The sequence below is a fragment of the Spermophilus citellus genome (genome assembly GCF_964194105.1).
Source record: "Spermophilus citellus genome assembly, chromosome: 4".
Lineage (NCBI taxonomy): Eukaryota > Metazoa > Chordata > Mammalia > Rodentia > Sciuridae > Spermophilus > Spermophilus citellus.
The window spans coordinates 199,464,514-199,492,091 of record NC_138185.1 but is presented as its reverse complement, the minus strand read 5'-3'; the positions used below and the strand labels follow the sequence as shown (position 1 = coordinate 199,492,091).

At 49.5% G+C, this 27,578-nt stretch overlaps 1 protein-coding gene across 1 annotated transcript in view; it reads left to right on the top strand.

Moving 5' to 3' along the window:
* The window catches only part of LTBP2 (latent transforming growth factor beta binding protein 2), a 108,708-nt gene that overhangs the window by 26,504 nt on the left and 54,626 nt on the right, over positions 1–27,578 (top strand). The window contains exons 4-8 of the mRNA XM_081289431.1: positions 22,598–22,788; positions 23,653–23,823; positions 24,284–24,490; positions 25,575–25,861; positions 26,819–26,921. Coding sequence (XP_081145557.1) covers positions 22,598–22,788; positions 23,653–23,823; positions 24,284–24,490; positions 25,575–25,861; positions 26,819–26,921 — 959 coding nt within the window. The remainder of the gene's footprint in view (positions 1–22,597; positions 22,789–23,652; positions 23,824–24,283; positions 24,491–25,574; positions 25,862–26,818; positions 26,922–27,578) is intronic.

The window sequence follows — 27,578 nt, the reverse complement described above, 5'->3', positions numbered from 1 at the left end:
TCTGTCTCTTCTGGTTGTTTGCTCTGCACGCCCCACCTCTGAGAGAGTCCATGTCTCCATTCTCTGTGGCCACCAGAACACATTACCACTGATTGGCAGGTCAGAACAACACGGGTCTGTTGGTGTGCCGCTCTCTCGGTCAGACATCTGACACGGGGCTCAGCAGGCTGACATCAGGGCGTCCCAGGCTGGGTCCTGGAGGCTCTGGAGAGAACCTTGCTCATTCAGGTTAGTGGCAGATTTCAGTTCCTTGCAGTGGCAGATGGAGGCCCTCATTTCCTTGCCGGCTTGTCGCTTGAGGGCTGTTCCTACCATCTAGAAATTGCCCTCATCCCTTGGCTTGTGGTCACCTTCCTTCATCTTCCAAGCTGGGGAAAGCAGAGGTCCCTTCATGTGTGTCTTTCCTCTGCCCCACCCTTCAGCTGCGTCCCTCTCCCTGACCCTCCTGCCTCCTCTCCACACTAAGGGCTCCCACAAAGACCCTGGGCCCAGCCGGGTTATCAGGACGGTCTTCCCGGATTCCTAAAGCAGCTGATGGAATCTCCTTTTAGCCAGTTAGTGAATCGTATCCACTATACCAGGAGACAAAGATCATGGGGGACAACCGCACCCACCCCTGCAGCCCGCTCCAGCTGGGACCCTCTAAAGTGTGACAGCTCCCTGTTATCAAGGGCTTGCCACAGGTGTGGCCCTACATGATCTGTCCCCCCTAATCTTGTTGATACCGCCAATATCAACCCTCACCCCATGGTCCCCCCACTCACCTTGCTTCTGTTACACTGGCCAATTGGTTTTTTTCTGCCAGAGATGCGCCCACCCCAGGGGCCCTCAGAACTTGCTAACTCCCCTCCTGGAACACGGCTATTTCTGTTGTTTCTGAGGGATTCAAAGCTATCGATATGGTGGCTTAAAACAGATACTTCTCTCCCAGATCTGGAGGCCAGACGTCCTAAGTCGAGGTGTCAGCAGGGTTGGAGGCTCTGTGGGGAATCTGTCCCAGGCATCTCTATTAGAATGGGGTGGCTCCCAGCCATCCTTACATTCCTTGGCTTGTAGCTTCATCAACCTGTCTCCAAGGGCTGGGATGGAGCTCGGTGGTAGAGCATTTGCCTAGTGTGCACAAGGCCCTGGGTCCAGTTGCCAGCAAAGGGGGTGGGTAAGTTCTGACCTCTGTCATCAGCTTTCTACTGTCATCTCTTATAAGGATTTCTGTTGGATTTGGGGTCTGCCCTAGTCTGTTATGGCCTCATCGAAACCTAACTAATTATGTCTGCAAAACCCCTATTTCCAAATAAGGCCACACTCACAGTTCAGGAGTGAGGACTTTAATGTCTCTTCTTGTGGGGACATAACTGAACCCACACCAGAACATTCTTCCCCAGGGCTGGTTGCCTTCCCACCCCACCACTGCCAGACCCCCTGTAGCCATCTAAACCACACTCTCCAAACTCCCTACCTACCACCTGGCTATGTTTTTTTTTTTTCTTCTCCAGAACTAACATCTTGGATATTTTAGTTATTTATTTGATTTACTGTTTTTCTTAGCCCAGTAAAATGTTCAGTGCAGAGAGCCCAGGGTTTCTGTCGGCTTGCCAGCCCTGAACACTGCTCAGCCCAGAGTGGAGCTACTGGCCTTGTCTCCTGTACGTCTTACAGTTCACAGCTTCAGGTAGCCAGGGTCCTGATATGGTTACAGGGAAAGAGGGGCTCAGAGAGGTGAGGTGACTCGGCCCTCTCCTGTCCCATGCCGCACACTGGTCTCTCATGCTTTGGTCTTTGAGGAGAGGTGGAAGGGGACCCCTGAGCACATGTGGCAGTGTGCGCCCAGGTAGAGGCCCTCTTGGCACTCCCACATGTGACCTTTAACCTCCTGTTGCTAGAGCGAGGCCTCAGCTGGGAGAGCTGCTTCCCTTCTTCCCCGGGCTCTGCTTAGATCTCCAGTGGGCAGAGCCAGGACTCTGTCCCCAGATGGGTGGCCTCTGTAAATGTGAGAGAGCAGAATGATCTCTCAGTGGACCTTTGCGCAAGGAGTCACTGCAGGGAGACCCAGGCACGCCTTCCTGAGGGCAAAGAGGACAGAGAAGCCAGCATCCCTTCCTGACATCGACAAGGGATTGTCCCAGGATTCAATGAGGGTAGCTGGGAGCAGATGCCAGCATGGTGATCCAGCTGAGCAGCTTGTGACTTCTGTCCTCTCCCCCAACAGCAGCAACAGGGGTGGGGGTGGGAGAGGACAGGGACAAGGCTTCCTGCAGGGCTGCTATGGACAGTTCTCCTGGTGACGTCATGAACCTAGAGCCAGAACTCAGCTTTGGTTGGCAGGAAAGAGGCTCCATGGCACTGGTATTGGGGAGTCCGGACTGGTTCCTGGCCGGTGCTGGGCGCCCTGTGGGTAGAAGACTGGTGGTTGGAGGAAGGGCCAATGATAAGGTGCAGGAGGCAGCTCAGTGTGTGGGTGTCAGGAAAACTAATCCCCATCGCTTGGGGTGGTTGGGAGGATTGGAAGTCCTGCAAGTGGGGTGATAGGTGGGGAGTCTACCATGCAACAAATCTCTTCACCTGCTGACCTACTCCCCATTCTGAGGCAAATTAACATAGGGCACCCCGTTTACCATGATAGGATTTTCGCCACTTCACTATCTGAGATGGGGAAACTGAGGCAGCATAGGAGTTGGCATCTGGGTGGTGGGCCTGTCCTGGGAACCCAGGAGATCCTGGTCTAGTCAGAGGCTTGCCTGGGCCTCTAGTCCTGGCTTGGGCTCCAGCTGCCTCCCACCTCGTCCTTCCTCTACACGCCTGCTTGTTATTTTGCATGGCATAGCTCTATTTGCCCTCCTTCCTCCTCGTTCAAATCCCTCAGACCCAAAACCATTCTTGGATGCCCTTGGAACGTGACAAGAGACCAGCTGGTACTGGAGAACTTGGGAAGGTCTTCGTTCTCCCTGGGCTTCAGTTTGCACCTTTATAGACCAGAGGGCTGGATCAGCTGTCCCTAAGCTCAAGAGCTGAGGTCTCAGATTCTGGCTTCCAGCCTGGCCATTTTCCATCCCTGAAGGTGAACATGCCTAGTCCCCTGCTGCCTACTTTTAGGGTCATGACAAGGACACCTGAGCCCCTGAACAGGACAGACTTTAGCTGTCCCTAACTGTCCAGCCTCAGATCCTCCTTGTCAGTGCAGCAGGGTGGGGTGTCTTCACCCTTCATCATGTCTCCCCTTCCTCCTGGCAGCGAGTGGTGCCTCCCAGTTGGGTTGATTCAATTCTAGTACTTTTGGGGGTCTCCAGGGCTTGAGCACCTTCCCTCCCTTTCTTTTTTCAGCCCCTCCCCCCATACCTTTTCCTAACCTGTTTTTATAATCCTGAATCCTAATTTTGCCTCCTTAGGTTTCTGGAACTCCCCAACCTTAAGGACCTAGAAAACACTATTTTGAATAGACATAGAATCTGGAGACCAAATTTTGCTTCCCATCTCAGCCACTGTGACCTTGCAAGCCACTGAACTTCACCAAGCACTGATGTCCTTGTTGGTAAAATGGGAAAGATAATTCCTTTTTCACTGGGAAAGTTATCAGGATTAACTGAGACAATGTGTGGGAAAGATGGCTTGGGGAGCATCTGTTATTTTTGTGTAGCAGTCCTGACAGAGAGCTGGGGTATTTGCTTATGCCTCATGTGTGTGCGTGGGCCACTTGTAGAAGTTCCTCATTGAAGTCCTCTCTCACAACCTTTTCATGATTTTAACCTCATGGTTAATTTTAGCTGCTGGACTCAGCACCACAGATGTCCCTCCCCATAGTCTCTGGGACAGGTACACCAAGAGTTGTGCAAGGCCACACCTTCCTGGAAAGCTATATATTACAATCCTAAACTATGCTTCTTTCCAGGCAGGAGAAAGATGTTTCCCGTTTCCTCCCAAAATATGTTGCTTCAAGCAATTTTCTCCATCTGGGTTTGACCTCTGAGTTTCTTTCTAGGTTCTTCTGAAAGGGAGGTGGACCTCTGGGATTTTGTCGTGTTCATGTGTATTTCTTCAACCCACACACATAGCTGAGACTCGTGAGTTCAGGCCCCGGGCAGGACCACAGCTGGCCTTAGGGAATGAAGTGTAAAAAGAGAGCAGATCTGGACAGACACAACCCAGGGCCCGCAGGCTGGCTAGGCTTCGAACTGGGCCTAGGGGTCCCTGGGGAGGCTGTGAGGAAGGTGGGGGCCAGCGTGTCTTCTTTGTCCCTGTGTGGCGGAACTAGTAAGTCTCCCCTTCCCACCATCTTTGCTCAGGGCAGATACCTTGGGGTTAGTGACGAGCCTCTGAGTGCTCAGGGGAGAAGGGGAGCCGGAGCCTTCTGACACCTCCTCTCTGCTCCTCACATCGGACAGCTGGGCAGATTTGAGGAAAATGGTGCCTGCTTCCTGCACACTACCTCTTCCCTCCCCACCCTCCTATTTAAGCCCCAAAGTAGACATCTGGCCAAAGGTGGCCCCCAAAGACTGAGTGCCTCCCTTCTCAGAATGGAGGATTATCAGGACCTCCCCAGCTTTGCTTCCCAAAAAGGACTGCATTGGTCAGCTTTCTGTCACCATAACAAAATACCTAAGATCATTAACTTCATAAAGAGAAAAGGTTTATTTCAACTTACTATTTTGGAGATTCCAATTCAAGATCTGATTGGCAACCAGATGGCAAAGGCTGGGAAGGTGTGGCGAAGCAAACTGCTTACCTCATGGACAGGACGCAAGAGAGGAAGAGAAAGAGACTAGGCATTCAAGGGCATGCCTAGTGACCAAAGGACCTCCTACTATGTCCCACCTCCTAAAGGTTATGCCACCTTCCAACAGCACCACCCTGGGGACCAAGCTTTTAACACATGGGATTTGGGACATTCGAGATCCAAACTAGAGCAAGGATGCCTTCCAGCCCAGCCTCAAGCCTTCCCAGATCTTCTGAGATTTAGACTATGGCCTCCTTCCTGCCCACAGCCGGTGGCTTGGTGATGGAGAAAGCCTTGGGTCCTTTCCCTTTTCTGAGTCTCCTCTGTCGTCGTCATCATCATCAACAGGACTCATTCCCAGCACTGCCATCGCACCCCTGCTGTGTTTTAGGCACTGTGCTAGTTGACCCTTCTCTTTCTTCTCCCTGTGGTCCCCAAATCAAAGTCACAGCAAAGTGATATGCAGAAAGTGGGTGTTGCACAGAGGTTTTTTGCCCAACTATGTCCAACAGTGGCTTATAAATGGGGGGTGGCAGGCAGCTGCACCTTTCACTGGGATGTGGGCAGAGGGGCAGGGGGAGCCCCAGCGCTCCCCATAGCCTTCGTGGTGGGTCTAGATTTCTGGTTAATGGGTAGATGTTTGGGTTAAGATTGGGTAGAACTAGGCTTATGGTCAGGGTGACATTCATTTAACTCAGTTTAACAATGGAGTGGTGGGTAGGATAAGATTAGAGGCATGGCAATGGTGTGGCTTGGGGGTGAGATTTTAACCTGAGGGTTGTGGTTGGGTTGGGGTTGGGTTTATGGTCAATAGAACTTAGGACTGTGGCTTTTTGAGTGCAGTGTGGTTGTTTTTGTAACCTCCTGTCTTGGAGCCTCAATGAGGAAGCCAGCATCCTACGGGCTCCACCTCCTTTAGTTCTGGGGACACCACAAAACAGGGCTTGAGAACCTGGGCTGTGAGCCAGACAGACCTCAGTCCTTCTGATTCTGTTGCTCATCCTCCATTGGATGTGTGTGTGGGGTTCCCACCTCCCTGAGTCTTGGTGTATAAGGACACTGCTGCTAACGCCGGCCACCACACAGCGTCCAGGTCTGAGTCAGAAAGGAATGTGGATGAAGGGCTGAGTCACGAGGCTCGCTGCTCAGTGCTTGAGAGCTGATCGTTCTTCTTCTCTGAATCATTCGGAGTCCCAGCAGCGAAGAGAGGACATACTCAAGGACAGTGCAATAGAGGGTCCATTTATGAAGGCACGGGCATAAATGGATGGGGCATTCCAGGGTGGCCTCTGGGTCCAAAGGGACAGAGGGCCAGCATTGGTTGGAACCCAGAGAAGCACGGCTATAGGACAGCACGACTTCCAGGGCTACCCCTGGGGCCTATCTGGAGGTAGTGGGAGGATGGGACCCCCCTGTCCCTCTTCCTGCCCTTTGACATCTTGCTGGGGTTCCCCATTGGCTCAATCAGGCTGAAAGGCAGAGAGTGAAGGAAACTCTCAGGCCCTACCATGGGCGAGGTGGCAGGGGTCTGCAGTGGCGGGTAGGTTTCCAGCACGTTGACCAGTTCTCACAATGCCCTGGTGAGGATGTTATTCCTGTCACCTCCCACTCTAGGACAAGAGAACTGAGGTTAACCTGTGCTTCCCAGCCTTCTGCCGAACAGCCTCTGAAGCCAGTGAGCTTGGCAGGTGCAGGGACTTCTAGCTCAACTAGAAAGCTACAACTAGGGCAGGTGGTGCATCCAGAAAAATCCAGGAAATGGTAAGAGCCTGGGGCAGCGTTCCCCACAGTCTCATGTGGGGCATGAAGGGAGCTCAGCAGCCTCAGTAGAACACTAATGTTGGCAGTTTCCAGCACAGGACTTTAAAAAGTAGCCACCACAGACAGACCCTGTAGCTTGCTGTACTCACCCGCTTAACTAACTGAACGACTCTAGGATTTTTGTTTGGAAGGAAAAGGTTAGGGAGCGATGAAGCAAGAGGAAATGGAAAAACAACCAAAGCTCTTTTTCAGATGCCTGGTAAGGTCTGCCCCATGTGAAAGCTTTGTACAGAACGCTGGCTCCTCAGAGGGTGTCATCCCCTGGGGCTGTGCACATGTGACACAGGGCGTGAGCAGAAAGCTGTGGGGAGAACATGCTTCAAAAGTTCTAATGGAGGTTTCTTGGGCCCTGTGACTGGGGCTCAAGGTTTTCAAATACCTATCAAGTTCCAACCCTTGTCCCGATGTAGAGGAAGTTTCTGATTTATGGGCCCAACAGTTTTTCCAGTTACTCCATCTGTAAATCTGCCATCGGTTAATTCAGTTGCCCCTGTCAGAAAAGGCACTGGGAGCTTACCAGGTAAAACTGCTTCAGCAAAGCAAAGTGTGTTATGATAACAGAACTAAGAAAAGAACTCGGGAACGTGCAGGCATTTCCACTCGAATGGAGCTCCCTGGATCACGAATGCACACATTCACCCCACCACGGGAGAGGAGCTGAGGGGGGGATTTAAGCTTAGCAAAGGAGAAGTCATCTGGCGACCCTATTATAAGATGGCTGCATTTAGGACTCAGAGGGGTGTGTCTGTCTGTCTGTCTGCCTGCAGATGACATAGCGAAGATTGCTAAATGATTTCCAATAATGAAATCTGAAAACACACAGTTTCTTTGTTAGTCGCATAACTGTGGTTTTGTGTTGGTGATTCACTGTGGAAGTGAGTAGCTGGTCCAGGCATTCTGTGGGGATTTTTCTCGTCTTATTTCTCCTAAAAAAATATTTGTGAAAGGTCTAAAATTCAAGGAAGTGGAGTGCTTTTTGAGGAGAAAAATCCCTGTTCCTTGCAAAACAAAGATTACAAATCTTTGTGGAGCTACCACACTTCTTCTCCTAGGGGGCTGCCCACCCAGTGTTTTCCTCCCCAGCCCCCAGCCCCCCACCCTGCCTAACTCCTCTACCCACAAGGGCGGCACAGGGCCTGGCTTGCGTCAGAGGCGCCTTGCAGGAGTCTGATATTGCCCATGAGGCGGTGTCCTCTCCAAGCCCAGCCAGGCCACACCCTTCCAGGGCCACTTTCTTGGGGGAAAAAAAAACAGATTTCATATTTCTGTCTTGGATGGAGATCAGAGGCCTTACAGAATACAGTAGTGTGAAAGGAAGGAGCTATGAAATGATTTATCCCCCAAAGATAAGCCTGAGTGAGTTTTAGCTCTACCACTTAACAGCCAGTCCTCCTAGAGCAAGTGATTCTGCCTCGGAAGCCTCAGTTTTCCCACCTGCAGGATGGGGGAATGACCACCATCCTGTTACAGAATTGTCAGGTGTTACTAACATATAAATGGCAGCTTTTAGGTCTTCTATGAAGGACATCCATTCTTATTTGTCCATGATTCTGGGGTTACCTGAGCCTATTGTTTATGTGAGAGTGATAACAGCAGTCACTAGAAACTCTTGAGAATCTGCCCAGAGATTTGAAGGTGTTTCTGGCCTTATTGAGGCTTTCTGCCATAGGCAGGGTCAGGAAATTACCCACTGAAGGCTGAAGGCTGACAGAACTCAGGCCTGGAGACCCCACCCCTGCATTGAGCCTGGGTGGTTAACAGCCTATCTTTGCTTTAGTTTTCTCTTCTACAAGATGGGGGGTGACAGTTCCCACGGCTGGGGTTCTTATCAAGGAAGGTTCTTACCAATGTCAAGACATAGCTGAAATGACCTCAGTAGGTGCATTTGAGTGGCAATAGGTTGGGAGGTTTAGGCTAAGTTGCTGAATGAAAACTTCTCAGGTTGGAGTCTGAATTTCTGTAGAAATCTTTTGTATGTAGCCCTGGAGTGGGAAGAGCAGGAAGGACAGGCTGGCTGTGGACAGCCAGGACTTTGGCCAGCCTCTGAGGAGTGTACCCTTGACCCAGGCCTCCAACTGCTTGTTGATGATGGGTTTGTCCAGGAAGCTTCAGAAGTGGGGAAACTCATTTGAAGTCATAGACTGGCCTTACTGAGCAAGCGGACACTCTAGAGGATCCACCTAGCAGAATACTGGGGACACAAGGACACAGGGGATGAGAGTATGGGTTGTGAGTTGCACCCTAGGCCAGGCTTGCTAAACTCTGTGTGTGTATGCACATCCAGGAGGGGGTTCAAGATGGTGCATGGAGAAGTCTTGGGAACCATGAGCTGGAAACTCAAGGGTTCGGGAATCAGACACTTCATAGCCAAGTTGGTGGTGGTGATGTGCCCATATACCAGGTTCTCTGTGGCTTTAAGAAATGGCACTTGCTCCATTCCAGCAGCCTCATGTTCTTCTGCCTCCTGCTCCTCCTCTAATCTCCTGCCACACTTGCCAGGTCTCGCAGGCCTTGCCTTATGTGTTCATTCTCTGGATGGCTTCAGGTGTCCCACCACTCCTGAGTTCATTCACTTTGTAATTCAGGCAGTGACACCATGGCAGCCTGCGGCCAGAGCCTGAGAGCTGGGGGGTTCTGCTGTAGTGATGGGAGGAGCAGGCTGAGCCTCGGCACCCATCAGACCCCAGCTTTACAACCCTGGGTGGTGGTTCATGAGACACAGGAGCCTGGCCAGCTCTTCCCTTCCCCATGCAGAAGTCATAGATCATGCTGGGACACTGAGTCCTACCTCTTGGGTTCTTGTTGGGAAACCTCTATGAGGTCATATATTTTGGTGCTTAGTTTGTGTTCAGTAAGTGTCACTGTCATGGTAATCCCCTTATCCCAAGGACATACATCCCAGGATTCCCCAGTAGATGCCTGAAACTGCAGATTGTACTGAACCCTGAAATTGAATACTTTTTTTTTTTTTTTGGGTCTTCACTAGACACTTATGGCTCACTGTAGCTGTAGCTCTTAGAGTTTGGAGTATGACAATAAAACTAGGACCAATTTCTTTTCCTTTCTTTACAGTTTCAAGGATAGCAAACTCATAGTTTTTAGAAAACTCAGCAAAGTTTTGTTTTGTTTTTCTTTCCTTGTTAAATCAAGAACTTTTACCTAAAGGAAGCATTATGCAGCTTTTCTTTGGCTTCTCTTTTGGCATCTGAATTGTCAGCATCATTACTTTGCATGTTGGGGCCAGTATTAAGTAAGATAAGGGCTACTCTAACAGAAGCATTGTGATACCATCAATCTGATAAGCAAGGCAGCTACTAAGTGACTCACAGGAGGGTAGTGTATACAATGTGGACATGCTGGTTGAATGAATGACAGAGTTGGATGGTGAAAGATTTCATCATGCTCCTCAGAGTGGAACACAATTTAAAACTCATGAATCATTTCCAGAATTTTCCATTTGACATTGTTGAACTGTGGTTGACCTTGAGAATAACTGAAATGGCAGAAAGCAAAACTGCAAATAAAGGGGGACTACTTTATTTGATCAAGATGGATTCTATAGGGAACACTGTGGCTCCCAAAGACTCCACTGCTTTACCCCAACCACCTACCCTGGGCAGCAGATTCTCAGAGGAGAAGTCTTGTGGTCTCAGCTCAGCTGGCTTCCTGTCCTTGGATTTGAGAGCAGTAACCTCCCTTCAATATGAGCATGAGCATGAGTAATGGCCAGGGGAAACTCAGGCCTTCATCTATTCTCCAGTCACACATCTACACACACCTTTGGTCCTTGGGTTTAACATCCCCAGGTGTCTGCCCCACAGCATCCTGTGCTATTAGCTCCCATAGCTGCACCCCTAAGAGACATTCCAATAAGGCAGGAATAAATAACCATTCTTGTGTGAATTCCTTACGACCTATTAATCCTTCTACTGTTCATTCTCTGTATGTCCTGATGGATTTTTCAGACCAGTTGGAATAAAGGGTGTTCAAAAGAGGAATGATCTCTGAGTCAGGTAACTAGCAGAGATCTTGTTCAGGCACAGCCTTGCCTGCGGCCTTCAGTCCCACCCTCCGTCCCTCCCTCTCCCTGCTCCTTTCTTCCAGGCACAAGGAGTACTAGATGACTTGGACTTGTGCCTTGTCCCTAAATGCTCAGATCCAGGGATCTGTCATGCAAAAGTGGCTAAAGCACACCCAGCTCATTGAGGAGCACTGCCTGCCTGGGCAGTGTGGGCGCAGGGCAGGATGGGGGTTTCATCTTCAGGGAGGGGTTTTGCAGGCTTATCTTCCTAAGGCACCCCTTTGAACCATGTTACTTTCAGGTAAAAACACCTTCTTCAAGGCTCCCCTTTTAGGCATGAGGCCCATAGGACGAGGCCCAGACTCTTGGTCTTCTACAGTCTAGTCCCAAAATATAGTTCTCAAGCAGAGACCTAGTATAGAAGTTCAGAGTCCAGGATCTGGAATCGGAATATCAGCAGGACACTGTATTTGACTCCTAGCTGCTAGTCATTGCCTGTGTGACTAGACAAATCATCTAGTTTCTCTATAGCTCATCCATAAATAGGTATAATACTGTCTTCCAATTTTCTTTTCTGGAACCAGGGATTGAACCCAAGGGCACTCAACCAGTGAGCCACATCCCCAGCCCTGTTTTATATTTTATTTAGAGACAGGGTCTTGCTAAGTTTCTGGGGCTGGCTTTGAGATCACAATCTTCCTGCCTTAGTCTCCTGAGCCACTGGGATTACAGGCCACGCCTGGCTCTGATTTCCAAATTTTAATGATAAATACATTAATATATGCAAAGTACTTACCACAGTGCCTGGCATGTAATAAGCATGAAGAAGCTATTTGCTGTTTTATGGTCATCCTTGGCTCCTGTTTCCCTGTAACCAGACAGGCCTCATCACACACTGGACATCACTGCTGACACATCCCTGACTTTGTCCCTTTGTGTTTTTGGTCTTCCCTTCCCTCCCAACCCTTCCTCCAGCTCACATCTTACAACTCTGGAAAGCCTTCTCCAGCCACCCAGCCCTAGTTCCCCTCCTTCTTAGGAGGCCTGGAGCATTGGAGCTGGACAGCTTACCTGGCCATGAGGCCGCTGGCTCCTGTGGCTCTCCTGCTTTTCCTCTCTTGAGTTGTTATGAAATGCTGGCATGCAGGGCCTTGTCCTTGGGCCAACTTGGATGGCTGTGCATGTTGCTCCCTGCACCAAGAGTGCTGGTCAGGAGAGGAACAAAGCTAAAATATGGCCTGCTGCAATCTGCCTGAAGGAAGAAGGGCAACTTCTGTCATTGGCCACCCAGAGGGCCCCTTTTATTTATTTATTTCTTTTTTTGTGGTTATTACCATCAATTCTGATTCTTTTTAATTTTTTAAATTTTGTTCTTACTAGTTATACACAACACTAAAATGTCTTTTGGCCTATTATACATACATGGAGTATAACTTCTTATTCTTGTAGACGTACATGATATGGAGTTACATGGGTCATGTGTTCATACATACACAAAGGAAAGTTATGTCTTATTCATTCTACTGTCTTTCTATTCCCATCCCTTACCCTTCCCTTCATTCCCCTTTGTCTAATCCAAAGCACTTTTAACACCCACTCTCCATTGTGAGTTAGCATCCACATATCAGAGAGAACATTTGGCTTTTGTTTTTTGAGGACTGGCTTATTTCACTTAGCACAACAGTCTCCAGTTCCATCTGTTTACTGGCAAATGCCATAATCTTGTTCTTCTTTATGGCTGAGTAATATTCCGTTGTGTATATGTACCACATTTTCTTTATCCATTCATCTGTGGGAGGGCACCTAGGTTGGTTCCCTTGTTTAGCTGTTGTGAATCAAGCTGCTATAAATATTGATGTGGCTCTGTCATGCTACTGTACTGATTTTAAGTCCTTTGGGTATAAAACAAAGAGTGGGATGACTGGGTCAAATGGTAGTTCCATTCCAAGTTTTCTGAGGAATCTCCATATTGCTTTCCACAGTGGTTGTACCAATTTGTAGTCCCACCAGCAACGTATGAGAGAACCTTTCTTCCCACATCCTCACCAACATTTATTGTTACTTGTATTCTTGATAATTGAAGGGCCCCTTTTCTAATCCATGCAAAGGCAACAGGCATGCTAGGCCACCCTCCCTCCATTTCCCTATCTGGATCCATGCCTTCCCATGGTGCATGACGGGTCTGTGCACCTTTCAAAGGCCTCTTAAGTGCCCTAATTCATGAAATCCAGGCTTCCCACAAGCTGACAAGTCTTCCCAGGGGATATCAAGAGGGCAAGACCCAGTCCCTTCCCCTCTGGGGGTCTCTGTCCCTGGCCCAGCTCCAGGGTGGTCCGGTGGGCCCACAAGGAGGCAGAGGACTCTTGGTGGAGCTCTTCTTCATAGTGGGAGGGAGAAGGCTATTGCCCCAGGAATATGACTCTTGGGCAAGTAGGTAGAATAGGAAGGGCATTGCCTGGGCCCTGAGCAGTCCCTCGGGGCCGCCTTCTCCTCCCAGCTGTGTCCCACACTGGGTGTGGGCCTCGTGCCCAGGAAGTCTGCTGGCTCTTCTGCCCAGCCAGAAGAGAACACAGGCAGGCAGCAAGCCAAGGGGTGTGGGCTTGGCAGCCGGGGGCCCCACAGAGCAGGCTGCTCAGTGGAAAAGGCTTCACAGTCCACAGAGGTGTGAGGCGTGGGATGGTGGAGGAGAGCAATGAGGCTCTTAGGGGTCTCTGGACCCTTTGGGAACTGAGGCAGCACCTACTTCAGGGCTGCTCTGGAGGCAGGCCTGAGGTCTCTGGCGGGGGCTGGGTGTCCTCCCTGATATTCCCCAGAACGTGCAGAGCTGGAGCCTCCAGCTTATTTACCTGCCTGGAAACAGGGATGCTGTGTTCTCTTCCAAGCTAGTTTGGAAGCAGACCAGGGTGTAATTCTGGGAAGCAGAGACCCCTGCAGGGTTCTGCCTCCATCCCGCCCCCATCCCTATCCTGTCAGCCACATCCCCTGGGGTCTGGGTGCCAGAAATCCAATCTTCTCAGACCTGGGTGTGGCCACGGAAAGAGCCAGAGGCCCCAGGCTTGGCCTCAGAGCAGGGGGTGCGGGGTGTAACTCACAGGGCTGAGTGGGGTCCTCAGGCAGACCAGGGAGGCTGATGGGGTTGGGAGGGTGGCCCAGCAGCAGAGTGATCTTGAGACACCTGGGGGACACCTGGGAAGGGCTGACTTTCACTCTTCCAGGATGGGCAGTAGGGAGCAAGGGTACCGGTATAGACGGTGCCAGGCAACAGGCTGGTACTAGCCCCACCCAGACAGTACTCACTGAGCGCACTGCCCTATTCTCTCTGCCTTTGGTTCCTGCGGTGTGTGGCAGCCCAGTGCCATCTGACCCTGGCCTGGGTGCAAGGCCTCCCTGGCCAGCTAGATGGAGAGAGGAGGCAGATCTCTGCCCTCTCCAAGCCTTGACAGCACCCAGATCCTTGGGTAAGACTGAGCCACTTGGGAGGCACCAGGGTGTGTAACCTGCAGTGAGCTGGGCCTACAATCACAGAAAGGGGCCGCTGCTGCCCCTTCCGCCTGAAGCAGAGGTTCTGGGAACCGGTCCTCCTCTCTGGGCACTTTCCCTGCTCCGTCCCCTTCACTGCTGCTGCCTCCCAGCTGCCTTCACAGCCTCTACCTTGTTTGCCTCAAGCCCTGTTGGCCCCAGGGCTCTCCACGCTTCTCGGCTCTTCACACTTATGTTCCAGGTGTTTTGGTGCCACAGCTTCCGGAAGTTACAAGGAATACCGTGAACTCTCAATACATTGAAATCCATGATGGAACTAACTGGAAACTATGACAAAGAAACAAAACCAAAGCCAAAAGGAAAAGCCGGCCCTAGGCACACACGTGCCCGTGAAAAGAGAGAAATGTGGAGATGTCGAGTGACGTGGGTGGGCTCTTGGCATGGTTTTCTGCTAATACGAGCCGATTGCCTGTTCATTTATTTAATCGCACCCTAGCAGACAAGTGGTAGCAGGCGCCAGAGGTTGGAGAAGGATTTACGGGAGTAAAACTTAAAACTGAGACTGTTCTATTCATTAACAGATTTTCCCCTTCCAACCGGGAAGCAGGGTTAATACCCTCTGCAGCTAGTTCTGCGTGCTCTCCCTGAGCGGGCACAGCGCACACCCCAGCTCAGCAGCCAGCACCTCCTCACTCAGGACCCACCCCCGCCCTGTGTCTACAGCCCTTGGACTCTCTTTATTTATTTATATTTTTAATAAAGTGCTAGGGATTGAACCCAGGGCTGTGTGATGCTAGGCAAGCACTAACACTGAGCTATATCACCACCCAGTCCTTAAGATCCATCTTTTTTTTTTTTAAATATTAAGTTGTAGGTGGACACAATACCTTTTTTTTTTTAAATTATTTTTATGTAGTGCTGAGAATCCAACCCAGGGCCTCATGCATGCTAGACGAGTGCTCTACCTCTGAGCCACAATCCCAGCCCCTTAAGATCCATCTTGAGATATAAAACACTCATCATGTCCAAAACCAAGCCCATCATCCACATCTTGTAGGTCTCAGATTGAGGTCTGGGCTCCTGGAAGCTACTCCATCCATTCCACTGGGAATTTTCTTTCTCTACTCTTGAACATCCCTTGAATTCAGACCTTTTTCTTGGTCCCATGTTTGGTCACTCCTGGCCCAGACCCTAGCCAAAGCATTCCCCAGCTGGTCTGTAGCCCTCCCCTTCCTAGTCTGTCAACCACCAGGGAGTCTTTCTCCAGAATAATCATCATTTAGAAATGCCCACTGCATCCTGTCCTAGACCTACTTGGAGACCAAGAGTTCTCAAAGCCTGAACCTCTCACCGTTTTGTTTTGTTTTTGTACCGGGAATTGAACCCACTGCGCCCCATTCCCAGCCCTTTTAAAAAATATTTTATTTAGAGACAGGGTCTCACTGAATTCCTTAAGGCCTCACTAAATTGCCGAGGCAGGCATTGAACTTGTGATCCTCCTTCCTTGGCCTCCCAAGCCACTGGGATTACAGATGTGTGCCATTGTGCTGGGCTACCCTCACCTTTGGTCACGTGCTGGTCTCTTGGTCCAGCCTCCATTGGAGCTGAGAGGGGAGCTAGTGCCTTGGCCCCTAGTGCCTGCATGTGACAGACACTCACAAGTGCTTCTTGATGAGTGAAAGAGGGTGGACTCTTCCTCAGACCATGTCATTTCCCTGCTCCAAGATCTCCAGGGATGTCCCCTTACCCAGTCAATACAGTATTTCAGGCCCTCGTCCATGAGGGCTCAAACTTATTCTTGAATCCCTCAAAACCTTAATGTCCTCATCTGTAAAATGGCGATAGAAGTGACAGATGGTGGGTGCATTTAGGATGTCGTTAACCTGGCTTAGTAACTTGGCATTTGCACGTATGTGTTCTGTAAACTTCAACAGGGCATAGAACTTCTGCTCATTCTGTTTCCTCGACTATAAAATGGGGTAGTGAATACTAACTCTTAGGTTATGGAGAGGCCTACGTGAGGGAATGCATGTGACATGCATCATTGGCACCAAGCCGGGCACAGAGTTAGTATTCATTCAATTATAGCACTGGTCGGTCCCCAGCCCCAGCCCCACTTCCCACCCATCACCCCTCCCACACATGTAACCACTGTTATTAATTTTCCACGGTATCCTTCCAAGGTTGCTTTATGATTATGCAAATAACTACAACATGTATCCTTATTTTCTGTATTTTTACACAAAAGTTTACATGCCCTACACCAGGAGTCAGCAAACTTCTTCCATAAAAGGCCAGAGAGTAAATATTTTAGGCTTCCTATGACATATGGCTTCTGCAACTACTCAGCTGAATGGCTGCAGAGCAAAAACAGTGCTAGACAATGAGTGTGGCTGTGCTCCAAGGAGGCTTTATTTATGGAAACTTAAATTTGAATTTTATATCATTTTCTCATGTCAAGAAATGTTACTCTTATGACTTTTTTTTTTTCTTCAACCATTTAAAAACATAAAAACCATTGTTAGGTTACAGGCTATATGAAAACAGCTGGTGGGTGGGAGTTGAGCTGTTGTTTTTTTCGAATTTCAATATATATCTTGGAGAACACTCCTTACTGATGTCAAGGAGCTGTTTCTATGTCCAGGGTGCATGACTGCATTCCTAGATAGATCCTAGGGTTTTGGTTTTCTTTTTTTGCCATGCTGGGGATCTAACCCAGGGCCTCAAACATGATAGACAAGCACTCTACCACTGAGCTACATCCCAGCCCTATTTATTTTATTTTGAGGCAGGGTCACAGTAAAGTGCCAAAGCTGGCTTTGAACATGTGATCCTCATGCCTTAGCCTCTAGAGTAGCTGTAGTTACCGGGGTGCACTACCCCCCCCCCCCACCACCACCACTGTCTTTAGATTCTAGTTTTTAAAACCAATCCCCTGAAAGGACACTTCAGTAGTTTCTATTCTGTACAAAATATTTCGCTATTACAAAATAGTTCTGCTATGAATGGTCATGTATCATCTTGGATATACACCACTGCCTTAGGTCATGTTCCTCAGAGGTGGAATTCAGGTGTGTGAGATTCAGTGGGAGAATGCTAAGGAGAAGGAAAGCAGAATGGGGCATGGAGAGACCCAAGGAAGGATAGATTCCCAGATAAATCAAGCTTTGGCCCAGATGAGGCTGGAGTTTACAAAGTTGTCCCTTCTTGAGACAAAGGGGGAGGGGGCTTTTGAACTTCTGTTGGGGTAGTCATTAGCTGGGCAGTCATTGGCTGGGTAGTCAAGGTGGTGGGAGGAGCGTCTCAGGAGGTTCCCATTAACCAAGCATGGGACTCAGAAGTCCCAGGTGGAAGTCTTTGGCTCTCCTTTACAGCTGCTGGGAATGCAAAGGGGGCCTCGGCAGAACAGCAGTAGCCACCTACCACAGCAGGTTTACCTGCAGAATAGTCTCTGAGGGGGGACTGCAAGGTCAGAGCATACATGCCTTGTGCTGGGAATATAATGCAAAATTGTCAAAATGCTGTCCATAAGAGTCGAATCAAGCCAGGCACAGGGGCATACACCTGTAATCCCAGCAGCTTGGGAAACCTGAGACAGGAGAATCGTGAGTTCAAAGCCAGCCTCAGCAACTTGGAGAGGACCTCAGCAACTTAGCAAGACCCTGTCTCAAAATAAAAAGTAAAAAAGGACTGGGGATGTGGCTCAGTGGTTAAGCGCCCCTGGATTCAATCCCTGGTATCACCTCCCCTGCAAAAAGAGTTGTATCAATTTACATTCCTGCCAGCAACATCTGAGAGAATGGCCTGTTTCTGCAGTCTCACCCAATGGGAGTGTTATTAAACGTTCACAGTTTTGCTAGTCTATGGATTAAGACTTCCTGTCTCAGAGTAGTTTTCATTTGTACATTTCTAATAAGAGGTCGAGCATATTTCTTCCTGTGTAAGAAACATTTTTTTCCCCCTGTGAACTGTTTCTTCATATCCTCTGCTGGCTTCCTTTCAGGGCCACTGGACTCTTTCCTGTTTCTAGGAACTCTTTAGATGTTACCGAGATTCCTCTTTTGTCTGTGATAAGATTGCACATATTCTCCCCGTTTGGTCATTTATCCTCTACTTTGTTTTAAGGCAGTTTTGGCCAAGCAGAGGTTTTTGATCATAGAGTTTTTGATTAAGTAAATTTGGGGAAACACTTAGCAGACTTCCTGCCACCTGGTAGACACTGAATGGCTTTTATTTCCTTTCCCTTTCTTTGCCTACATTCTGTGCTTTATTCAAACTCCGCTCCTGATTCTTTCTTAAACATGGCTGGTGCTTCCCACTTCTGTGCATCACCTTATTTTTTTTTTCCCAATCTAGAAGAACTTCCTCCTAATTCTGGGTTCTAGAAACCCTACGCATCCATTTAAGCACCAGCTCAAAGGTTGCTTCCTCCTGAGACTTTCTGGAGTCCTTCTAGTCTTTCTTGCATCTGCAAACCTGTTCCCCACCACAGTCCAACTTGGGTCCTAGTTGTTTGCAGGCATTTACATGCTTTTCTGAGCCTCCACTGCTTTATCTCTAAAATGGAGTTTCTGGGAAGGATACAGATTTATTTTCATTATAAAATAAATATATATTTATTCTGTACAATGCATATTTGTTGTTTAAAAAATTCCCAAAATATTGACATATGTAATGTTTAAAACTGTAGTTACCCACGCACAGGCACTCTCATCTCAAGGAGAAGCCACTGTTTACAGATCTTTCCAGATGTTTCTTTTGCATATATCAATGTCTAAGGCAGAGGGAGAAATTTTTCTTAAAACATAAAACCAGAAGCATATCATCCATATTATTCTGCAACTTACTTTTATTAATCACTAAAGTAACATGGATAAGGGGACATATTTAAAGCATTTTGGCTCAGCTGGATGTGGTGGTACATACCTGATTATAATACCAAGTACCTAGGAGGCTGAGGCAGAAGGATCACAAGTTTGAGGCCAGCCTGGGCAACATAGCAAGACCCCATCTCATATAATAGAAATATAAATAAATACAAATAGAGCAGTTGACTCAGTTTTCAATGAGTGGTAATGATAATGCTTCTACCTTATATTGATACCTTATAATGATATTTTCAACTTGTCTTTTAGCAGCAAAGACTCTTCAATAACAAAATAGTATTTGGAAACCTATGTTATTTATATCTCTATAAATTAGATGAAACTGCCAGGCAAGGGTGGAAGTGGTTGGGTTGGATAACCTGGAGCCCCTCACCGAGTGTCTCCACATCACCATTTGAAGATCTTAGTGTGGGGTCAGGGTATGGGCACACTCAGCACATTTAACTGTGTGTCACAATTGTGGGTACACACTATGCAGGTTGTTTTCATGTGGGTCTGGGAGGTCCCATGTAGCTAGAATGGGAATTTTTCTCCCCAAATTCATTGAAAGACTCCTGGAGTCTTTGGGTGAGAGCAGAACTTAGTGGATCCCCCTTGGCGTAGTATGCTGCTCTCTGCAATAGCCTTTTTTTTTTTTTAAAGGTTTATATTTTAGTTGTAGGTGGACACAATACCTTTATTTTATTTTTATGTGGTGCTGAGGATCGAACCCAGTGCCTCACGCATGCTAGGCGAGCACTCTACCTCTGAGCCACAATCCCAGCCCCCCCACCCCCACCCCCACCCTCACCCTGCAATGGACTTTTTATGGTCCACAAAGAGGCAAAGTGAAGTCAACGTGGTGAGATTTCCATAATGTTAAACTTATTCAAGTGTGTTTTGGGCATTGCGATGTCTTTTCTTTCATGAAATGATGGTGGTAATCATTGGTAGGTGTGCGTGTTTTAATATTACACCTAAATAAAACGTTGGCCATTTATGTTGGTCTCTCAGATTTGCTTCACAGTTTCCCTAATCCATGAAATCCTGAGGTCTGCAGATGACAGTTTGGACCCATTCTGGCAGATTTGCCGGGACTTTCCTGGAACAATCCAGAGAGATAACAAGTTCCATCCTGTGCTGTATAAGTTTGGGGACCGCTATCCTCAGCTGAGATTGCAGCAGCTCTTCTAAAAAAGTCACCTTCTCATTGGGACTCTGCTCGCCTCTGTTGCCCCTGCTCTATTGTCCATAGGGGGACACTGCTTCTTTGGACTACCCTGGACCAAACAAGGCACCAGACTCTTCTCCTGATGCCCCACCACCTGACTGAGATCAGGATGAGACACGAAACCAAGACCTGGCTGAAGGCTTGTGGTTGGTTTAGGGAAGTGAGTGTAGAGATGGCACAAGGCCAGGTGACTGGGCTCACAGACCCCACAGCTCACAGTCTCCACCCTGGCCCACTGCCTCTGCCTTCTAAGCCAAGAGGGAAATAGCAGCCAGCTGGAGACCTCCGGGGGGGGGGGGGGCAGAGCCAAGAGCCTGCAGCCCTGCCCACTGCCCTCTCTCCCTGCCCACCTCAGAGGACCAGGCTGAGGTGAACTATTAGGATAGCAATCTCTATGCAGGGAGAATCTGCCGGGAACCTTGATATTATTCCCATTACTTAATTCTCCATCACAGCAATAGATGACAATAAATCAGGCTCAGATGACTCTGGTGGTGAAAACATGTTGATACCAGATTAGGCACTTGGGTTTTTTATATATAAGGATGCTCAGGCAGCAGTAACAAGTTTGCTTGTTTAAAATTATTTTTAATTTTTTTTTTTAGTCTCTTTATTCCCTTTAGATGAAGAAGACTTTTAAGTGACTCAGTCACATTTTCTTATCTGGCTTGGCAAGAGGTATTTAGTACAAACTGTAACTAACCCTTTTTTGTCCCTTTGTTCATGGACTTTAAAATTCCAGCATACTTTTCAAATTGTGACCATTTACTTGTTTTCACAAAATAACCACACAGTCTCCATGTGTTCTCAGTCCTCTCAACGGTCCAGGGAAAGGAATCTGGGGCTGGTGGGTTACAATTTATGAGACAAACAACTCAAATAGTTTCCATACAAATAGGAAATAGATTGATGAACAAAATTTCAACCTCAGAATTAATTTTAAAATGGGAGATAAAATCAACTTTGAAGTGCCATTTTGTGCTCATTCAAGGAACAAAGTACAAAAAATAGCAAAAACAGCAACGAAAACCTAACATGCTATGTGGTGAGGTTCTGTTCTACAAAGTGTGTTTGTATATTTTGATGTGATCCTTCCAGAAAGCAAAGCGCCGTGCATATTAGAGCCGTGAATGTTTGTAACCTTTGACACAGCCATTGTAGCCCAAGGGACTGAATTAATCCTAAAGTAGTAACCCTTTTCAAAATGTTTATTATTTTAAAAAATTGGAAACATGTAGAAAAGATGAGAATAGTCCAGTGAATCCTCTGATAAATAAAAATGTTCATTATTTAAAATTTTCAAATATACAGAATGAAATAAAATAGTAAAGGAATATTTTAACAGAAAAAAAAATCCTTATGTGTAAGAATGTCCACCGTGAAAAGTTTAAAGCAACTAAAGAATACTAGGCGACTATTTGAGAAAGTTGTGATTCATCTTCAGATAAAGTATCATGGAACAGTGAAAAATATGGAATCCCAATCCAGTGGCTTGGGAGGCTGAGGCAGGAGGATCAAGAATTCACAAAGCCAGCCTCAGCATCTTAGCAAGGGCCTAAGCAACTCAGTGAAACCCTGTCTTTAAGTAAAATATAAAAAGAGCTGGGGATGTGGCTCAGTGCTTCAATCCCCAGTACCAAAAAGGAAAAAAAAAAAGTGGAATCCTGTACAGTGTGATCTAATGTTAAGTGAAAAGATCAAGTTAACTTGTATCTATGGATGATGATGATAGTGTAAAATCACTTATCTGAGCAAGGGTTGGGAGGAATAGGTGAAAGTGTTTGCTGGTTGGGTGGGGGATGATGCATTCATGTTTTTTTCCTGGAATATTGTTACTATATTATTTATAATAAAAATAAACATGATTCTACAACATGTACAATCAGAAAAATGAGAAATTATATCCCATTTATGTATGATATATTAAAGTGCATAAATATATTCTACTGTCATGTTAAACTAATTAAAACAAATTTTAAAATTTAAATAAATAAATAAGAGGGAGATCCTGGGCTCTGTCCCTGAATCCACCTGTGAATGGGTGCTCCACAGTTAATTCATATAAAGGGTGATATGACAAGTGGCAGGGGGTGAGCACAGGCCCATAAGCGGGCTCTCAATGACTCTGAGTATGTCAGAGCTACGTAGGAACAATCTGAGGCCTTCATTTTGTAGTCAAGGTCCTGAGGCACAGAGAGGCTGAGTGACCTGCCCAGAATAATCCAGCAAAAGCCTGGCTATTCCATATAGGGCGGGCGCTCCCCCAGAGATGGCGGGCCAGCCCTAGCTCAGTCCTTCTGTCTTGGGACACCTTCATGTTTAGGAGTTGGCCACAGGGGTGGGGAAAGGGCAGCCAAACCAAGAGCCGTCTTCCAATGTAAGGGAGGGAAGCCGGGTGGCCAGATGAGGGAGGGCACAGAGAAGCTACTCCTGGGATGTGACCCCTATGCCATGGTTGTCTGTCTCCATAGGACCCTGAGTGGGCTCAGCCAAGTCCTCCCCTCCCAGCAGCACGTGGGGCTGTCCCGGACGATCAGACGTTACCCAGCCAATGCTGCCAGCGGCCAGCTGACTTCCAATGCTCTGCCAGTGGGCCTGGGCCTGGAGCAGAGGGATGGTCCCCAGCAGGCAGCATCTCCGGGCCACCTCTTGTCTCCCTGGGGTAAGGCTGTCCTGCCTCGGGACCTAGAGGAACAGGACATCTAAATCTCCACCCCTCTTTACCCCACCTCTACTTCCTTCTCCACTCTCCCAGAGGAGTTGAATTGACACCTTGTCCGTCATTCTTTCAATCAAAAAACAGTATTTGGGTACTTGCCCTGGGTTGACTCTAGGCTTGCCAAACCAGCTGGCCTGGACTTGGCCCCTGTGGAGACCCTGAGACCTTGGCTGCTCTATCTCTGCCTGTCCACCACCCTTCCTGGATCACGAGTCCTCCACATTTCCTCCTTGATGTCTTGCTGGTGGCTTCCCTACACGAACCAAATGTACCAAATAAAGGGCTTGATCCTTGTTCCCGTAATCGGGCCCCCAAACCTGACTCTAATCATCCCTCAGGCGTTATCCTCCTCACTTCCTGTAGAAAGCCCTCCTTCCTGGCCAGCTTGAGCAACATTCCATTCCCTGTCCCTTGGTCCAAAGCCCAGCTGCTGCACTTGCTAGCTGTTGATGGGGGGCCACCTGGAAGTCTCTGAGCTTCGGTCCAACAGTTAAATGGAAGTCTTAGGTTAAACGTACCCAAACTGCCCATGCTCAGCCATTTTATCCTACACAAACGACAATTTCTAGTGGCTCTGCCTAAAGCAATACCTATCACGAGGGTTGAGAGGTAAGGTATACAAAGCTGTATCTGTGAACTTCCCAAAGGTTATCTTGCCCCCACCGTGGACCTGGCATCCAAAAGGTACTACGCAAATGCTCTTGGGGTGGATGTACCCCCTGTCCCGTGGGCCTTTCTAACCACGCTCTGGAGGTCACGGCTGTGCCTCTCAGCCCTGCCCCCTGGACCCAAGCCCTCTCTCTGCAGGGCAGAACCTCACAGAGAAAATCAAGAAGATCAAGATCGTCTTCACCCCCACCATCTGCAAGCAGACCTGTGCCCGCGGGCGCTGTGCCAACAGCTGTGAGCGGGGCGACACCACCACCCTGTATAGCCAGGGCGGCCATGGGCATGACCCCAAGTCCGGCTTCCGCATCTGTGAGTCTCTTCCCCCACCCAGATGGTTCCTGGCTGGGCCTGGGGGGCTGGGGTGCTAGAGGGACAGGCCTGCCGTGGACTGGAGCCCAGTTCTCCCAAGGAAGGAAGCCCGCTGCTCTGTCCTGTGGCTCCATCCATTGTCCCAAGTCACAGGGAGGGCTGGCTGAGTCTTTACCCAGCCTGGCTGTGTGGCTCTAGGCAAATCACATAACCTCTCAGACCAAGTTACCTCCACAGAGAAATGAGGGAGTTCACATGGGGCCACTGCCTGGTGTCCTGGGTCATCATGGGGAGACATGGAAGGACTTTTTAGAAAGAAGGGCTGGTTACTTCTTCGCTCTGGGGACTCAGTGGGTACTGGGCTCCCCCTAGCCATCCCCATCTCCTGTCCTGCTCTGCCTGCTTCTCTCTTGTTACCAGCAAGCAACATGGAGGGACCGGTGCCACTGTTCTCTTGTAGATTTCTGCCAGATCCCCTGCCTGAATGGAGGGCGCTGCATTGGCCGGGATGAATGCTGGTGCCCTGCCAACTCCACCGGGAAGTTCTGCCACCTGCCTGCCCCACAGCTGGAGAGGGAGACTTTGGAGAGGGGCTCCCGCCACAGGGCCCTGTTGGAAGGCCCCTTGAAGCAGTCCACCTTCACCCTGCCTCTCTCCAACCAGATGGGTGAGTGCAGTGCAGCGGGCAGCAAGCCTGGGAGGAGCCCCAGGTCGGGGCAGGCCACCTCGGTGTGCTGGCTGGAGACAGGGAAGCACCTCCAGGCCTTCCTTCCCTGTCAGTCCCCCCTCTTTCTCCCCCACTGCAGGGCTCTGCTCCCTTCCCTACTCCTCTTTCCCTTCCATCTGAATTCCTCTCTGTGCTTTGGCATTTACCCTATGCAGGGGAAGGCAAAGCAGTGTGAAGTCAGGGTCTGCCCTCAGGAATCCATGGAAATCTTAGGTTGGATTGGAAGGATGGATGGGAAGCAGAATTTCAATATGCAACTTTTCATTTTCCCTGTCTTTCATTAGCACCCTGCCCCCCAAAAAAATCTTAAAAAAAATAAATCAGCCAGGTACAATGGCACATGCCTGTAATCCCAGTGATTTGGGAAGCTGAGGCAGGAGGATCCAAAGTTCAAAGTCAGCCTCAGCAAATTAGTGAGGCCCTAAGCAACTCAGTGAGACCCTTTCTCTAAATAAAATTCAAAAAGGGCTGGGGATGTGGCTCAGTGGTTAAGTGCCCCTGGGTTCATTCCCTAGTACCAAAAAAAAAAAAAAAAAAAAAAAATCCCCCCAAATAAAATCAAAACAGAACAGAGTTCTAGAGTCAGAGATGGAGCGGCCCTTGAGCCCAGAGTGCTCTGGAGAGGCTGTGTGGAGGGAACGACAATCAGTTAGCCCTCCACCGACGGGCAGCATCTGGTTCAGCAGGGGGAGGGATTGGTGTTAGCAAGGCATGGAGGTGGGACCAGGTAGCGGCCTTGGCTAGAGGTCAGGGCTGCACAGTGTTGGGGATGTGGGGTCAGGAAGGAAAACTTCTTGAAGGTCCTTCTGCCAAGGAGTTGCCATTCCATCCTGTCTTCAAGGGCGGGGGGCCGGCGGAGGTGGTTGCTCTGGGGTTCCTAACTGCAAGCAAAGAAATGGAAAGGGAGTTTTGGGAAAGCACAAGCCAGTGACCCACCTGGCTCAGGGCTGCGGGCACTCTTAAGTGGGTGGGGCAGTGCAGGCGGGACCCCGCTTCTCAACTCTGAACCCCACTCTGTGCCCAGCTTCTGTGAACCCCTCATTGGTGAAGGTGCACATCCAGCACCCGCCTGAGGCCTCCGTGCAGATCCACCAGGTGGCGCGGGTGAGGGGCGAGGCAGACGTGACCCTGGAGGAGAACAGCGTGGAGGCCAGAGGTCAACCCCAGCTCCCCTTGGGCCTAGGCCACAGCCACTGGGACAGCAACAGCATCCCTGCTCGGTCTGGAGAGCCCCCTCGGGCGCCCCCTGCAGTGTTACCTAGGCATCGGGGACTGCTGGGCCGGTGCTACCTGAGCTCTGTGAACGGACAGGTAAGGACGCAGCTGCTGCCTCATCCCTGTCTTCCAGGACAGCAGTGGCCTTCCACCCTGCCCTCCATCCTCTTCTTTCTCCTCCTTGTTTTGTGGAATGTGTCCTTAGAGTCTCCCATTTCCCAGATGGGAAACCCAGGGTACAAAATTATCTGCCTCTGTAGAAACTGGCCTCCTTCTTGATCTCCACTTGGTACCTGTCAGTCCCCAGGCATGCAGAAGAGGACCTAGGAGACCCCTGCAGAGGAGCTGTCACCAGCATCCTCAGGCAAACTAGAGTTTGGTGCCAGAACATCCTGGGATCTCTGAGAGCTGAGCCTAGGACCCTGCAGCTCATGGGCAATAGGGCTGTTAGGGTCTGGCAGGGAGTTTGCCCTCTGGTCTTCATGGGTCACAGAAGTATGGAAGTAGTGAATGCAGGTTACACACCAAAACCCTGGTGGTGCCAAGATGAGAGGTGCTCCATTTCCCCTGGAAGAGACGCTAGGAGGTTAGACCTGGGGTGGTTTTTCTTGAGGTTGCAGCTGTTTCTGAGGATACAGGAGCTGAGCAGGTGGAGAGCTAAGGATAAGGACCTGAGCCTCAGATCCTTCCTGGCCCCTCAGCCTGTGGTGTTCCTGAGCCTGGCCCTGCTCACAGGGTGGGTGGCCCCAGAGTTCCATGGAGGTGCTTGGAGGAAAGCCCATTCTTTGGGACTCTCAGTCTATGCAGACCTGCCCGGGCAGGATCTTATGTCTACAGTGTGCCCCCCACCGATACCTGGTTAGTGGCTAGCAGGGTGGACTGGGGCTTCCTTTCTCCTGGGCCCCCTAGCTATGCTCCTTCCTCTCCCCTCCCCCACAGTGGGGCGTCCTCTGGAGGTGAGCGTTCTGCATCCTGGGCTTTCCTGGTACAGCTGTGTGCATAGCCAGGGAGGGAAATGGAGGCCCACAGGTGTATCCATGGCCTCTTTTCCAGTGTGCCAATCCTCTGCTGGAGCTGACTGCCCAGGAGGACTGCTGTGGCAGCGTGGGAGCCTTCTGGGGGGTCTCCTCCTGTGTTCCGTGCCCACCCAGACCAGGTGAGTGCTGCTGCCAAGGTCAGGGGGTGTGGGAAATCTCTCCCAGGGCCTGGCCTCTCCTGCAGGACATACCCTTGACCACCTCTGGCCCCAGGCAGTAAACAGGCTGCTAAACCTGCAGGCTTTCCATATCGCCTTGAGGGAGCTTCTGGCCAGTGCTCAAGAATCCAGACAGCTCGGCCAGCCCAGCCCCTCTGCCCAGGAAACCTGGCCCATTGCTCTCTGCCTGTGAGGGGCTCCTGCTTCTTGCCTGGTGCTGGGCCCCCTCCACCTACTCCCTCCATATGCCCTTGCCCAAGCACCAGGGGCCCAGAGTTTTGATTTGCTGACCCAATGTTTTCCTCGTTTTCTCTTTGGAAGGACCCCGAGGCTTCTTCCTCACTCATCTCTGTTTCCATTTCCCATTCTCTGAACAAGGATTGACTGTCTGTCCCAGAATGTCCTTAGTATTTTTTTGTTTTTTTTTTGTTTGTTGGTTCTGGGGATTGAACCCAGGGGCACTTTATCACTGAGCTACATCCCTTTTTTATTTTGAGACAGGGTCATGCTAAGTTGCTTAGGGCCTTACAAAGTTGCTGAGGCCGGCCTCAAACTTGTGATCCTTCTGCCTCAGCCTCTGGAGTCACTGGGATGACAGGCGTGTACTGCCATGCCTGG